The sequence below is a fragment of the Dunckerocampus dactyliophorus genome, chromosome 13 (assembly GCF_027744805.1).
Source record: "Dunckerocampus dactyliophorus isolate RoL2022-P2 chromosome 13, RoL_Ddac_1.1, whole genome shotgun sequence".
NCBI classification, from domain to species: Eukaryota; Metazoa; Chordata; class Actinopteri; order Syngnathiformes; family Syngnathidae; genus Dunckerocampus; species Dunckerocampus dactyliophorus.
The window spans coordinates 4,809,146-4,826,662 of NC_072831.1; the positions used below are offsets into that span (position 1 = coordinate 4,809,146).

Sequence of the window (17,517 nt, forward strand, 5' to 3'; positions counted from 1 at the left end):
AGAAAAAAAAAGTTTGTTTCTTCCTTTTTCCATTCTTCAGTAATCAGCAGTAGAACACAGGAAAGTTTCAGGTAAATATCAGTTCCCAACTAGAAAAGGGAGGAAAAACAGCTTTTTGTGAAAAGATACATTTCAAGCTTTCACTCTGCGTTAAAATTTCCCTACAATGCGTAACCTTGCACACCTTACACTCCTCCACGCTCTCCCACTTCCTCCTTCCTGTCATGTGTGATTCTTCCATGCTCATGATCCCCGCCGAGTTCTTATGAAATGCACTACTGCCACCTAGTGGCCGTGTTTATGGCTTAAAATTGCTCTAAAGGCAAATTCATTTGCGGGGAATTGCGTCATCACCTCTTTTAGCCTCCTGCGCAAAAAAACGTAAAAGACGTATAAATACATTGTTGGGATCGGGCGTCTCTGGTATTGAATGATTTAAGAGCACAGGTGCACTCACACAGTGTATTAACACAAGTTGTGCGCCATCTTGTATATATTTGCTTAGAGTATGTTTCAGTTAGAGCCGGAACTTCTGGAACGGATTAATGACGCTAACCAAGGTTCCAACGTGTACATTCCCACTTACACTAAAACTCAACTTACATCATAGTCTCCGAAGGGGACCTGTTCGTAACCCCACGACTACCTGTGCTAACTTGGTATGGGATGGATACTGCCTAGTCGTTAGCATGTTGGCCACACAGTCAGGAAATCTCTCTTTGGGCATCTCAGTGTGGCGTTTGCCGTGCGTGCATGGTTTTTCTCCAAGTACTTCCTCCCACATTCCAAAAAAAAATGCATGTTAAGTTCATTGTTGACTCTAAATTGTCCATAGTTTGAATGTGAGTGTGAAGAGTTGTTTGTCTACTGTACTGTATATGTGCCCTGTGATTGGCTGGCTCTCGCCCAAAGTCAGCTGGGATAGGCTCCAGCATACTCCGTGACTCTAATAAGGACAAGCGGCATAGAAAATGGATGGATGGGATCGAAACCAAAATTTGTAGTATCGCTCGTGTCCACACCTCGATGCCTGACGTACTTTGTGCACACCTGATAACACCGCTCACGTATTCATCACAATGAGCACTTGATACCACTCTATGGACGTCACAATGGGTTTATTGTTCACCTCATTTGGGTTTCATCGTGACCGGTCCATCCCTCTGTTCAGCTGTGATATTTAAATCCACTTGTTGGGCAGCTCCCCCGGCCCCCCGCTCAGTGGCAGCCAAAAGCACAAGCACACAACGAGTGCGCGACTTACAACACGCACAGGTGATATTGGATTTGAAAGATAGACTGTTGTTACGTTGTGGTGTCGATGTTGCAGTGCGGAAAGTGAGGATTATACTGTGACATAACCTGACTCTCCAAACAACAACAGCAGTGCATTTACATTGCTAACCTCTGTCCTTTTGCTGGGCTTGTCCTGCACTCCGCGGTACATACACATTCCAAACAGGTCGCATTTAAAAAGCTTTACGCTTTTATTGTACTTATGCACAATTTGCTGATCTGCATTATCTCAAAGCTCAGATGGTACAATACGCAGCGGACATGTTGATTCCAGAGAGTGATGTGATGCTGTAAAGAGCAGATAGAAAGCAAGATCATGTCAGGCCACAGAATGAAAGGAACATTTACTGTAAGTACTGTGTGTGTGTGTGTGTGTGTGTGTGTGTGTGTGTGTGTGTGTGTGTGTGTGTGTGTGAGATGGGATTAATATCAAGGCCATCTGTTCCACTCAGTTTCATGTTATACTGTACGTATGACGAGGACACAGGCTAATGTATGGGGTTTGGGCCGAGAGCTCGTGTACGAGGAGCGGAATACATGTGTGGCAGTGCGTGTTATGTCTTGGCATTAGTGAGCGGAGAGCGGGGGCGTAGTCGAAGAGTTTATGAGGTGCCGTAGATGATAACGGTATGAAGCGAGAAATGCATGAGGCTAAAGAGGACCTATGTAATCTTTCTCATTGGTCAGAAGCCGGATTGCGCAATGGTTTAGGCCCGCGGCTCGTTTTTTATTGGCCCGCGGCACATTCTAAAAATATGACCTAACAAGAAAACTAAAAAGAAAAAAAGTGAACTTTTAAAAACAGTCTAAAAATACTATGGAAAACAAACAAAATAACAAATAAAGTTGTCGTTTTTGGAAAATTAGGTCGGGAAAAAAGTTGTAATTTTAGGGGAATAAAGTTGTAACTACGAGAAGAAAATTTACAATAAGATAGTTGAAATAGCTGGAAAAAAACAAAGAAACAAACATTTTCCAAGAATAAATTCAAAATATTAACAGAAAAAAGTAATATTGTAGGAAGAAAAAAGTGTGGCACTTTTCAATAAGATACACAAAATGACAGTAGTGATAGCTTTAGCTATCTAACCCTAATCCTGACCACTACTCATTAGTTCCTCATTAGTTCTTCATTAGTTCCTCGGAAACTACAGTGTTTTGGTTTACCTTATTTTAAAGTGAGACCAAAAAAAAGTTGCTATTTTACGAGAATAAACTGATAATATTATGTGAAACAATAATGTCACTTTAGTAGTTGAATAATTAAATAATTTAAATATTTTTAAAAGTTGTAATATTATGAAAAAACAAAACAAAATAGAGTGGTCATTTTTGGAAAATTAAGAATTAGCAAAGTCAAAATATTATGGGAATAAAGTCGTAATATTATGCAAAGAAAATGTACGACTATTATTTAAGAAGAATGTTGAATTCATCAAAAATTGTTACTAATAATAGGCTTTTTCATCTATATCACTTTTTTTCTTGATATAGACCATAAATTGCGGTGTATAAGCCGCTACTTTTTTCTTAAACTTTTAAATCTTTAAACGTAAACTTTTAAATCTTTCTTTGGAAGGAGTCAATCACGAGCTATCAATGCACTCACACCGAGCTTTTCAACCCAGGCAAGTATATAAAACAGTATAACAATATAACAGTCTGACACACGTTGTCATCTTACAAATAACACTAAACTCATCACACAGCAACTTAACACTCAAAAGGTATACCTGATAAATATAAAACCATGTACCAATAGGAGTTTAAAATGGAAAAAAAATACTCTTTCAAAGTTTTCCCATAATGCATTGCATCTGAGCATTGACGTCAGCCTCCCTGGTTTTTCCTCTAAATTTACTTGATGCGGCTTACACAATGGAATTTACGGTATATAATTTCTTAGCATATTTACACGTGTACAGTAGCTTTACAAAATATCAAAGTGGCCGTTGAATCCTTTCATTTTTCAGTATGTGGCCCGTGGTGGAAAAAATGTGGACACCCCGGTTTAGCTCATAGTACGACTCCAAGACACAACTGCAGGAAAGTGTCGTCAACATATGCAAAATTGAAACCGAAAAGGGCCATTGCTTGCACATTTACTTGTGACTTTGTCCAGAGACGTAAGGAGAATGGCTGATAGTAAAGGTTTTTTTTGGTTGACATGTTGTACTGTCCTGTGCTGATGTTTCGACAATTCTCTTACTGAACAGAATTGTTTCCAAGCGATCGCGTTCATGCAAGAATCCATCATTTTTATTGTAGCCAATTCAGAAAATGTCAAAAAATCTAGAAAAATACATTAGATAAAGGGTGTAAATTAATTTGTCTTTGATTGAGTGAAATAAGTAATTGATCCCAAACGGTAAGCATTGTGACCCCACCAGAAGCGCAGAAATGAGTCCTGTTACTTGAAGAAAGTACTCCTAATCTCCTAAAAGACACCTGTCGCACAAACACTCACCATGGGAAGAGACAAGACAATCACCAATCACCCTCGCTTTGGAGCTCCATGCAAGATTTCACCTGGGGGGTAAGAAGAGAAAGGTGAGGGCCACACAAGGAGAAGGGAGGAGCTGGTTGATGATGTCAGAGGAGTTGGGAGCACAGTCAGCAAGATTTATTTTGCTGTAATGAATTGAGATCCTGCAGTGCCTGAAAAGTCCGCCTGCTCAAGAAGACACATGTACGGACCCGTCTGAACGTTTCACATGAAAACACCTGACGGACTCATTGAGCTCTTTGGCATCAAATGGACTGGATGTGTTTGGAGGAAGAGGAATGGTGAATAAGAGTAAGTCCAACAACAGCATCCCTACTGTCAAACACGGAGGTGGAAATATTCTGCAAAATCCTTCCTGAGACGTGTGCAACCCTGGTGAGCGACTACCACAAACGTGTGACCCTGTGTTTGCCAACGAGTCTTTCCCCACCAAATACTAAGTCATGGTTTGTATTGCCATCGAATACGTATTCCGCTCAGTCTAATACAAATTCATTCAAAACCTTGATTTTATGTGATTTTCTCTTTTTTTTACATTACGTACGCATGTCGTCATCTCAGGTGAGACCCTGAAGAAAGACTATGTTGATTTTTGTCTCCTGTATAATAAGTCCCAGGCCAGCACGGGTCATAATCTGATTTCTTGCTGCCTCCCTGATTAAATGCCACTATTACCATGTAACCTTTTGCTGGGAGCTAGCGCACACAAACACACAGCCAACAAGTTTTCAGTGTGTAGTTTTCTCCATCTGCAGGGCAATGCATGCCGCTCCTCCTGTCACTCATCTCCCTCAGATGGACACATGCAAGCCGACGTGTTCACGTGGTGAAGTCTCAATCCTCTTCAACTTGACTTATACAGTGGAACACGCTGAAGTCAGTCTCACTTATGTCGACAACCAGTCTACGCGGACAAACTCATCAGGTTCTTATTACTAATATCATGGTCACACTGCCGTCGGAATGAAAATTTGTGGTTTATTCCTGGATATTCAAAGTGCATTCTAAAAATTCTGACTGCATTCTGAGTGCATTCCAAACATAAGGGTCCATTCTTGTGGCCCGAATGTTTTGTGCATGCTCAAAACTTCCGAGGTGGATTTGAAGTGGAAAAGTATCGAGTGACATTCGAAAGGTATTCTGACTGCACTCTAAATATTCTTACGGTATTCCAACAGCGGGGTCGCACAGTAGCCGAGTTAGCATGTTGGCCACCCAGTCAGGAGATCGAGAAGATTAGGGTAGGAATCTCTGCTTGGGAATCCCTGTGTGGAGTTTGCGTGTTCTCCTCATGCGTGTGTGGGTTTTTTCCAGGTACGCCGATTTCCTCCCACATTCCAAAAACATGCATGTTCGGTTAATTGGCGACTCTAAATTGCCTATAGGTATGAATGTAAGCGTGCGATTGGCTGGCGACCAGTCCAGGGTCTACCGCGCCTCTCACCTGAAGTCAGCTGGGATAGGCTCCAGCATACCCCCGTGGCCTTAATGAGGATAAGTGGCATAGAAAACGGATGGATAGATATTCCAACAGCATTCCAAACATTCTAATTGCATTCGAAAAAAACCCGCGGCCAGCTGCCACTGAAACGTCACTTTGAAGTGTCGCCTTATTCGCATCACTTCCTACGCCAAGAAAAAACGGAGACAAGGGAGCCCCACCAGCGGCCGCCGGCATGGACAGTGCAGAGGTGCTGAAACCCAAGAAGCCTGCTGAAATGTCACGTTGCCAATTCACGTCATCACGTCATGCCACCGAGGAAAAAAGGATGCAAGCTCCACTAGCGGCTGCTGGCACTTCACGTCATGCCGCCAAGGAAAAAAGGAGCCAATCTTATGAATTTCAAATCTTCCCCCGAATGTGGCACGAATTGGGAACGTTTTTCATTCCGGCTGGTTCTGCTTGATTCGTGCTTAGTGTGACGGGGGCTTAAAAAGTGCCTGTTAAAAAGTGCTCATGTCACCAAAACACATGTTAATCTTGTTGTTTTTGAAAGGCATATTTCTGGCGTTAGATGTACCGCTCGAGCGGAGTTGCCTCGAGAACCCTCCCACCCGGAGCTACCCATGGAAACACTGTGCTGTTTACATATTAATGAGGAACATTTTGTGTCGTTGTTATATATTTTTTTCATATTATGCCGGCTCGTTGTGTGGAAGGCTTTTGCTGGAACCCTCAAACAAACTAAGTAAGTCTGTTCACATTTCCAAAAGACGCCATTCAGCGCGTCACATTTCAAGGACAGTTGTTTTGATACTGCGCCTCAGATAAAGGAAAGTTTGGGACTGGATGTGTATTAACGGAGGGTGCTTCGACCATCAGCTGTGCCGACTATCTTTCCACAACCCAGACCGAGGAAAACACAAGCACTGATGCAGGTGGAATGAAACAGAAAGTCCAAAACCCAGAAGAGGTTTCACAAATGACAACTTTATTTGCTGTTTTGTTTTTCATAATATTACTACTTAAAAAATTCTTTCTTTCATATTTCATCTTTATACAACTAAAATGATGTTCTTTTTTCCTCATATTAAGACATTCTCATAAAATTACAACTTTTTCTCATTCGATTAGAACTTTTTCCTCCTTAATATTTTTGCTTTACTCTTGTAAAATTACTGCTGATTTTTCTATTTTCGCTGTTTCCTAGTTTCCCTGTTAAATTATATTTTCGCAATGTGCTGTGGGCCAATTAAAAAACAGCCACAGGCTGCAAGTGGCCGCCGGGCTGCACTTTGGACACCCTTGTTCTAACAGTATATTATTTTCACAACAAAATAATAGCCCTTATTAGCGAAATGGATATGTGTATACATAATATTCGATGTAGTTATCCGTAAAACCTTTTATTTTTATTCCCACATTACATTAGGGACCGCTGGGTTTCTGTAATCAAATACAAATTGACTTGTAAGCTTTATTTAATGTTTTTTTCTGGATTTTTTTGTTGATTTTCTGTTTCTGTTAAAATAAAGCCACCAAAAATGATGAACTTATCATTTTATCTTTGCAATAATAATAATAATAATAATTATAATAAAAATGCATTTTATGTACATAGCACTTTTCAAAAACTCAAAAGTTGCTGTAGATAGTAAAAGCAAACAATTACAGTGTACAAAATAGCAAAATAACCATTGAAAGTGAATACAGTAAATACAAGTGCATACAAAAGACAATATTAAGAGTTTGCAATGTGATGTATTACTAAATATGTACGCTTTAAAGGGGTAAACTGACAAAATCAGCAGATATTGTGCATGCATGTCTCCAACGGCAACAGACGTTTACACTGGGAACGAGTGCATAGACACAGACATGACAAAAAAAACAACAAATGACAAACGCATGTTGTTAACGCCTCTAGTAATATTACTAGTTTACTGTATATTTATCATAACAAGCACACAGGAGAAGAAACAAAATAGCACCATTTGCAAAAGAAGCCAAAATAGAATTTTCACATGAATTTTCACACACAACTCTCCATATTTAGGAATGAGTGTTTTCTGTGTGTGTTTTATTCAGCCAGCAGGGCGGCAAGGGACTTGTATGAAACCTGCACCCGATCCCTTGAACACCGTCGACAACTAATTGTGGCCTCAGGCTGCAGACACTTATGGGAACTGCTCATAGAGCAACTGAGTTGAGGCCAAACTGAAATGTTCAGCTGTTCAGGGTCTTTTCTCCCTGTCCCCCCCTAATGCTCTGATGTCTTTTTCTCGTTCAAATGAATCATTCAAGCGCCGTTACGTACTGTAGACATATTTGACATCACTCTGTGCCTATTGTGCGGCAGGAAGTGGTGTTCCTGCTACAGTTACAGTCGGGCCCTTCATTCACACTGCTTGTCTCCTCAAAATTGGGTGCTTTTCCTTTCCAGTGAGAATGGCTGATGCGTTAGCGTGTGAGGTGATACCACCCACTTGCTTGGAAGAACTTGTGGCAGAAAATACGGGCTATAGAGCGCACCGGTATATAAGCCGCACCCACTAATACATACAGTATGTACGCCACGCTGGTCTATAAGCTGCAGGTATACATTACATTACGTTACATTGTAACATGGGATGTTACGACACAAAGATTTTTGAAACTTTTGATGAAATAAATGTTTTTTTTCAAACAGCGCTGAACAGTGCGTGTAATACGGCTAGCTAAACAGTAGCCTACCAGAAAAGTCATTCATCTTCATTCCCCTCCTGGGAACTAAAACCACTAAAGTCGTCTTCTTCAGCGTCAGAATTGAAAAGCCTCATGATTTCTTCGTCACACACTTTGTCAGTCTCTCTTTCTTTGTCGCACTCGATGTCACTTTCGTATCAAGGAAAACTATCCCTTTAGCTTGAGCAGTAGTCTAGCCTTTCGAAACCCGTGGGTGATAGTGGATTTTTTGACACACTATAAATGAAGACACACTAGAAGCCTTGCAATCCTACCTCCACTCAATCTTCCGAGCATCGCTCGTTAGCTCCAATGATGAGACGTGAGACGCTGTTTTTCATTGGATTTCAAAATCTGCCGCGGTCCAAGCCGTCCAAACACAAGCTGTAGTAATTCTACACTGGATCAAACTTACTTAAGATTTGTCAGATCAAAACACAATCGCTGCACAAGACTTCAAAATGTGATATTAGCGTCCATCTCACTCGTCCAATTCACTTCTTCCTGAAGCTGCACTGTAAGCCTCATGGGAACTGTAGTTCTTTTAGCCATAAATTAACCACATCACTATATACGCCGTTGGGTTCAAAGCATGTGCTCTACACCAGAAATGATGGTAAAAGCAACCACATGCTATTGCATATGTGCATGTGTGTGTGTGCTGCTGCTGCATTCGTCCACATCCGTAAAACTGCCCACCACCAGCAAGGTCATAGAGTCGCACATTTTAAACTCGCATTCTCACGCATCTCTTGGACCTTGCTCCTGTATCGATGCTCTGACATACGCTCTTACACATCAGTCGTTACGTCCATCTTAAGCAGCTCAGAGAATTATTCCGGTCCGGGTCGTGGTGGCAGCAGTCTCAGACTTCCCTCACTACTTTTACATGCAGTCCATATTTGGATTAAGGTCAATATTCCGGTTTATGAAACTTTCGGAATGACCCGTTTACATGCGTGAAAAAAAAAAAAAACGCACGGACAACGTCTCGACGCATGTAGAAGGTGATGATGCTTCTTCTTCCTGTATCCAAAAACGACAACAACACCTGCATGGCGGACATTGAACACCTTTGTTTGTGCTTTGGTTGCTGGTACTCACCCATCAGCAGTACTTGACACTATCCTGTCTCACTTCATTAATGGAAGGCGAGAATGTGAAGAAATAGGAAATGGAGCTGGGGATGTGCCATCCATATCCATGCTACCCGTTTCCACCAGAGCCCCTCTCGACACTTTGGATGAAGGTGCGTTCATGCAAACCCTGCTTCGCGTAACTTCTCTCTCGTCTTCTGATAGATTTCTCTGTCGCGGTACTCTCCCAGATGCCCAAGCTCCTCACCCTATCTCTTAGGGTGAGTCCAGCCACCCAACAGAGGAAAGTAATTTCGGCCAATTGTATCCGTGTTCTTGCTCTTTTGGTCACTACCCAAAGCCCTTGACCGTCAGTGAGGGTAGGAACATAGATCGATGGGTAAATCGACAGCATTGGCGGCTGGCTCAGCACCCTCTTTACCACCTTGGATCAGTTAGTGTGAAGCATAGGAGGTTCTGTTTAGACCCATCATGGGCAAACTACGGCCTGAAGGCCGACACGTCCTCCTCACTCTTTCCGTCCTCCAGTGAGCCATCGCATGATTTCATTGCCTTTTCTTTTGACTTGTCTTTATTACTTACCTGCTTTGCTGCTTAGGAATAATGATGACGTAAACAATACTTAGACACGTGGACATAAACGGACCAATTTTCATAGAATTGACCCCTTTGGCTCCCGCATTTTATGTCGGCAAAAGCGGTCGACCATGTATGATACGGGCAACTAACTGAGAAGAAGGAGCACATGGTGGACAGTGTGTTTTGGTGATGCTTGTGCTTCACGTGAGGGTTTTGTGTGTGTGTGTGTGTGCACTACTCTATGCATATTGTTGATGGAGGAAACGCCTGTCATCTGTCATCTGCGTGAAGAATCCTTATTTTCCCCCGCTGCTCTTATATTGAGGTCTCCCTATTACGCCTTTAACGATGTATCGGATTTGTAGGATTATTCTTTTTCTGTCAATGTGTCTGCGTTTGCATCCAAGCCACACAACTCTTACGTAATGCTGGTGGTGTTACGCAAGGGGGGATGGGGCGACCGTTGTCTCTGCCCCTGAAGTGACAGGCCATCCGTCTCTGCTTGGATCAATCCACATTGATCTCACGCAGCTCGGGGATTTGGCAGCTGACTCTGTGTGTGCGTGTGTGTGTGTGTGTGTGTGTGTGCGTGCGTGCATGCATGTGTGTGTCCATGCACTCGATGTGTACATCGGTTCCCACACTACACGAACAAAAGTCTTACAGATACAGCTCTTGTACAAGGTATCCCTAAATCAGGGTGTATAGCATACAATATAATATAATACAATACAGTACAAGGTAATGTCATGTAGTGATCAGGGTTTTATGCTGCTGATTCCGTCAATACATGAGTGAAATCAGCTGATACCGATACCGATCACGTTAAAAAGTTTACATTTTTACATTTACTATTGGCTACATGAGAACATTAACAAAATGCTGGTACCCACAACTCACATTTTGCATTTCAGAATGCTTTTCTTTCTAGTGTTATCACATTATTAACTGAAAACGTGAATGAAAAGCAGGCTTGCAGGCGCCTCATGTGGTTGTGTGGGGCTCCCTGGTGCCTGCAGGCTCCAAGTTGGTGACCCCTGGACTATATGATATGAAAGCGGAACCATCAAATTTAGACAAAAAAATATATTTGACTTACTTTTTCAAAATCACTGGTGAAATGTAGACGATCAGGGTGCCTTCTTAGAGGATCTGGAGCGCTTGATGGCGTTCCAGCAGAACCCCAGGCAGTCCGATCAGTCCAATCACTTTTCGGGGTATCCGCCTCCGACTGCCACACACGCACACGGGAATTAGCCGCACACTGCGAGCCTCGTTAACTCCCTACACCCTGCCAAGTGCCCACCCCCCAAATGCCGCACCAAACTAAAGGTTTTAACGCACCACCCCAGCAACGACAGGTAAGTCCCACATGGCAGGCATGCTTGTTTTGGCTTTGTGAAGGGAAAGTGGGCGGGAGACGGTCGCTATAGGCTGGATGCTGCAATGGGGGCCGAGCTGATCGGTGCATGTGATCTGCGTTATAAAGCGCCGTGCTTTTTCACGGAAATTGGGCGATACTCATCGGTGTCCGATCGATCGGCGCACCCTGAAATATAATGTAATATAATATCCATCCATCTACCGGCGGGGAGAGGCGGGGTACACCCTGGATTGGCCGCCAGTCAATCGCAGGGCAGTCATAGACAAAGTAATATCATATCATATAATAAATACGTGTCAAACTTAAGTGCAGGGGCCAAATCTGGCCTGCGCCGCAATTTCATCATATCAATTTCATATCAAACGTGCTTACAGCAATCTGCATAATTAAGCAATTCCGCCGATATAAACTACTCCTCTGGAATTCTAATTTTATAAGTGGAACCAATATTGTATATAGAACTAAATTCACAACCATTCTTAGTAAGGGTGCCAGATTCAGCCCAAAAGTCAAAATAATTTAACTGTACATGACTAAAAATGGCAGCACTGTAACTATTACGGCCTGTCTGTACAAAATAACACCTGAAAGAGGCACACGACAGTCAACAGTGATCATTTTAATAACAAACTGCAAAGCATGCTGGGAAACGCATAAACCACCCATACGCCAAAACAACCATAGTCGTATGCCTGCTGAGAGTAGACATTTCATGCAACAATGAAGGAACATGAAAAAAATGCACATTTTCCTCACTCCAATGTAAAAAAAATGTCCATCCACACGAGTGAGTTTTAGAAAAATGTTTGTCCACATGAAAACACATTCCCTAGCTGCCACGTGCATTTTGTCCCAACCTGAAAACGCAACCACGGGTGTGCATGTACAGTATACGTGCATATGCATATTGGGTGCATATGTACAGTATATTGGTATGTTCCAATCCTGGCACCGCACGCACTGGGAACTGGAATAAAAGGCTGCTTACTTTCCTATTTATCGGCGCTAATGTGACATTTTCTCTAAATCTGACCATACTAGCTACTATTTTTTGAGCCTGGATTATTGGGGCATGTCCCGTCATGTTTGAATGTGTCCGGTTCGGCCCACAACCTGAAGTAGGCTCTGAGTTTGACACCCCTGAGCTAAGCGTTATTCAACGTGTTACTCCAGAGGGATCATTCCTGTGCAGATTGATGGTACAAACTCATGTTAATTGCAATTCACTCGCTCACATGCATTTTGTCAACAGAATATTCAACAAGGATAGTACAGCACCAGAGGGTTACGTCATCGCTGGGCTGTTGAAATATCCACCACGATAATCCTAAATCATTTGTCTCACTCTCTTTTTCTTCATTGTGCCCCAGACAATAATGAACGACACACACACACACACACACACACACAACCACACACTAATGAATGATAATGTTAGATGATCCCTGAGCAAGGAATGGGAGTCACAGTGTAGAAGTTCTATCGCTTTTGCGTCTCACAGCAACTATGGTGCGTTGAAGGACTGACAGACAAAGTGCGACGTCTCGACGCTTGCTGAAAAAGAACATCATATCAACAGTAAAATATGGTGGTGGTAGTGTGATGGTCTGGGGCTGTTTTGCTGCTTCAGGACCTGGAAGACTTGCTGTGATAAATGGAAACATGAATTCTGCTGTCTACCAAAAAATCCTGAAGGAGAATGTCCGGCCATCTGTTGGTGACTCTGGTGACGAGTATAGTGTGCCTCAACGCTTACTGATAACACATGGCAAAAAATGGTGGGCTTTTTTCACAGTGGTACACGTCTGCTGTACATTTTACCTGTGTTGTCACGTATTTATCAATTATTACCTATTTAGGGTGAATGAGATATTTTCTGAAGAATTTTTTCGGATAAATTATTTTGTTTTTTTACCTTAAAGTCGTAAATTTGCGGGGCCATGAATGCTGAATCGTGAATGTGCAGGGATTTGCTGTATTTCCATTTCACCTGTTGTGTTTGTTTTTGTTTTCAAAAAACAAAAAACAGCAGTAGATTTTTCACCAAAACCAAAAACTCAGTTGCCAGAATTTTTCTGGAAAACCTACAACCTAATTGTCAAGCAAAATACCAAATGCAATACTACTTCTATATCAATTTACAGAAGATAATAGCAAAAAGAATAACAGTCTATAAACAGTGGTAAATACAGTATATACAGTATGTAGAACACAATTTTATTGCAAGACTTGAGTTAAATTTACTCCTAGCTGGGGTTGCCAGAACTTTACCACAAAAACAAACAAAATTTAAAAGCTGTTGCCCTAAAACCACCAAACATGGAGTGACGTACAACCGAAATTGTGCGTGCCTTCTTCCATTTTGAGTTGTTGTACATAGATGTACAACAACTAAGATGTAGATATACAACAAGCCACACCAACCAGCAAGCATTGTGAACCCCACAGAGCGGTTATGTGTCCATGAAATTCACAAATGAGTCCCGTCCTTTTAAGAAAGTACTCCTAATCTCAACTCACAATGTCGATAAAAGACACCTGTCACACAAACACAACTACACTATCAAATCTATTAACTCATTCAATACCAAATACGTGAGAGGCAAAAAGAGATGACTCCACTTACTGTATGCATTTCACTAAAAACGGCCACAAGATGGCAGAAGTGCATTTAATAAGAGCTCAGCAGGGATCATGTGAATGGAAGAATCACACATGGCAGGAAGGAGGAAGTGAGAGAGCGTGGTGGAGTGCAGAAGGTTACGCATTTTAGGGAAATTTTAACACATAGTTCAGTTCCAAATGTGAAAATTGTAAATTGTTCATGTAAAACAACCCTTTTTTGTGTTGTTTATGTTGGTATAGTTTGGATATTTGAGCTGTCAGAGTTATGCTTGAAATGGTCATTTTTACAAAAAGCTGGTTTTCTCCCTTTTTTAGTTGGGAACTGATATTTTCCTGAAACCTACCTATGTTCTACTGCTGATTACTAAAGAACAGAAAAAGGGTGAAACAAACTTTTATTTTCTGATGAAAGACGTGAGTCTAAACTTTCTTTAGGTTGTTTATATTGGCATAGAACATCTATTCCTTGTGCCTTGAAAGATTAGTCAAAATGGTCTAAAATGGCCGGTACTGAAAGGGTTGCCTTTTGAAAAATGGCTGGGATTGAATGAGTTAAGGATGCTTGGTAAGGACGCTTGTGAGAAAGGTGAGGGAGCAGCCTACAATGACAAGGGAGGAGCTGGTTGGTGATGTCAAGGGAGTTGGGAGCAAGAAAAGCATTAGTAAGGCACTTTCCTGGAATGGATTGAGATCCTGCAGTGCCCGCAAAGTCCTGCTGGCCTCAGAAAGAACACTAAAGGGTCATTGACGGGTTTTCCAGCATGAAAATGACCCAAAAAATACTGCCTAGGCAACAAAGGAGTGCCACATTAAGATACTGGAGTCCTGCCTGGAGACCTTCATCCCAAAGACAACCTGCGAAGGGGCTGAAAGTTGGAGTTACCAAGCAACGACCTGGAAATCTCCAGGATAAAGAAGAGTGGACCAAAATCCCTCCCTGGTGAACAACTATGAGAAATGTCTGACCGCTGTGTTTGCCAGCTAGGGTGAAATGATCTTTATGACTGACAGTGCTACCTAAACATTTCGACCTACAAAGGTCATTGTCGGCCTTCTTTCTCCTTTTCTTTTTTTGGAGCTTCTCCACACCATTTATTTTATCCTCGTTTGTACTGAGCCGCCACCCTCGTCAGACAGGCCAGTGTTACGTTGAGCGCACACGTGGCAGCTGCCGCCGCCTGACTCACAAGCTCTCGGCTGTGCTGAGAGAGAATGTCACTGCACATTGGGTTGCCTTCGTGTTACACTAGCGCAAACACACATTAACATACAACAAGTTAAGCAAATCACAAATACACACATACACACAAGCTGGGTCATGCTGGGCTGGAGCTATTTTTAACCCAGCCGCTTGTATGAAGATGCTGCACGACGACCACGTATCACGACTGGCTGCTGATATCAGTTCGTGATTCTTTACGATGGTTGGGTGGAGAACTGGGGGCGATGGGAGTCCAAATTATTTTTCACACTCATCATCCGCCGCATAGCGCTGATTTTGTACGTTTACCTCCTTAGAAAGATATGATCAGGACATCATTTTTATAGTAGTTTTTGTTGAACAAAGACAGAATGTAAAAGAGGTCTGTACAATAATTGTTTACAGTACTTGACTGAAGGAAATTAATATCTGATCCCCAAGCAAAATGTGACGTGGTACTTGGTAGAGAAATCCTTGTTGGCAAGCACAGAGGTCAGATGTTTACTGTCGTCGCTCATCAGGGTTGCACACATCTCTGGAGGGATTTTGGTCCACTCTTCTTTACAGATACTGTACTCTGAAAAACCCTGACCAGGCTTAAGGCTGTCGCTTTGCAACCTGAAATTTCAGATCCTTCCACACATTTTCTATGGGATTAAGGTCTGGAGACTGGCCAAGCCAATCCTGCCATGCTGGAAGACACATCCACAAGCCATCTTCAGTGTTCTGCCTGAGGCCAGGAGGTTCTACACTAAAGTCATCCCCCGTTTATTGTGGTTAATTGGTTCCAGACCCGACCGCCATAAGTGAAGTTCCATGAAGTAGGATTCCTTATTTATGAATGGAATATTTTTGTAGTTACAGCATACAAAACCTGTTTAAGACCTTCTAAATATTGTTTTTAGCATTATTAGCGCCCTCTAGACTCTTGTATGGTCACTTTTACACTTGTATTACACTTTTATTACACTTGTATTACCCAATATAGTTGACATAATATAAAATAAGACATTACACGGTCGTACTAACAGCATAATTGGTGGCTATTGTCTCAATGTAATGTTACCTCGTGGCCAGTGTAGTAGAATATATATGTGAACGTCCACACAGGAGCTGCTGTCAGCCACAACTCACCAGCCGCTGTCACTCTCCACACTGCGAACCAAGCTAACACTCAGCAACAGCTAGCTGATGTCAGACACGTCACTTCCCAGGCCCCGCCTCTTAAAGACTCACACAAAGTCACAGATATTACACTACATACAACATTTTCTAAATGCCTTATGTTTGTGTTTTTGTTCATTTAGCCATTTTTATGATTGAAAATGCTTAATTTGTGCCAAAAATACACACAGTTTGTTATATATGCATATGTTTGGACTAATAATAGGCCTTATTCCACCACAAAAGAGCGATCATTTATTAATTAATTCATTTGGGGGAAAAACTGTGATAGAGTGAGGGCGCGATGTTTGAACCGCGGTGTAGCGAGGGATGACTGCACATGGCCCTGTTCATCATGAAAGTCTTCCTGAATCCCAAGCAGAGAAACATTCTCAAAGCAGGATGTCTCCATCTTAATGTTTGGCAGGAGGGATGCTGTTGTTGGACTCCTGTTCACCATTTCTCTGCTGAGAGCTCCATTTTGGTTCTTGCAAGCGTTGTGTGAGTCATTCAGGTGTTTTCATGACGGGTCATGTGTCTTCTTGCGGGCACTGCAACCCAACTCCCTTGACATCATCAACCAGCTCGTCCTTGTGGGCTGCTCCCTCGCCTCTCTGAAATCGTGCATGGAGCTCCAGACCGAGGGTGTTATCTTGAAACGGGCGTTCGGGTTTCTAAAAAGGTATAAATACGTGTTGGGTATTGAATGAGTTAATAGAAGGGTGTGTTTGTGTGACAGGTGTCTTTTATCCACATAATGGTTGAGATTAGGAGTACTTTCTTAAAGGGACAGGACTCATTTGTGGGTTTCATGGACACATTACTCACAGTGTTTGCCGGTTGGGATCAAATACTTTATTTAACCTTTATTTGATGTTTTTTTTTCTTCTATGGTAAAATTGAGTGAACGTTTTGTGACGTGTCTGTCTTCTGCTTGTTAATCAATTCTTATTTATTTGTCAGTGGTTGCATTGGCGATGAGACGCTCTGTATAATCACCCCCAGGATCATTTAATATGTGTTTTCATTGTTTCCTTGTGTTTGTTTTGTCCGCAGCTATCCACGAGTTCCCCAGAGATTACTTCACCAATCAGGAGCGCATTGATGGAGCCGTGGGCTTACACGTCCTCTGTGTGAGTGTCTTTTCAACCCCACGTCATTCACACTTATGACGGCAACGATGGGATAAGTCACTTAGAACTGACACTCTGTTCCAAATGTTTGTATTGGTGATTAAGAAGTATCTGTACATGTTTACACGTGTGCTATAAAATACACCATTGCTACCTCCTAGCACACATGAGATTGATTAACAAGAGATACTTGTTACTTGTGTCTCACGGGTGCGTAGCTGCATAATATGTACATCCCCGATGTGCCTCATCTAAGGGAGTAATTAACGCTTGTTGTCAAGACAGAACAAAATTAGTGCAACACAAAGAATACATGAAAACACAAGAATCTAAATATATGCACAAATGGAGAAAAAAATCCATGTAA

At 42.1% G+C, this 17,517-nt stretch overlaps 1 protein-coding gene across 1 annotated transcript in view; it reads left to right on the top strand.

Annotated features, from left to right (window-relative positions):
* Nucleotides 1-17,517, top strand: part of LOC129192310 (sodium/potassium/calcium exchanger 3-like) — a 95,601-nt gene that overhangs the window by 44,679 nt on the left and 33,405 nt on the right. Inside the window, exon 3 of the mRNA XM_054796199.1 lies at nt 17,074-17,150. Coding sequence (XP_054652174.1) covers nt 17,074-17,150 — 77 coding nt within the window. The remainder of the gene's footprint in view (nt 1-17,073; nt 17,151-17,517) is intronic.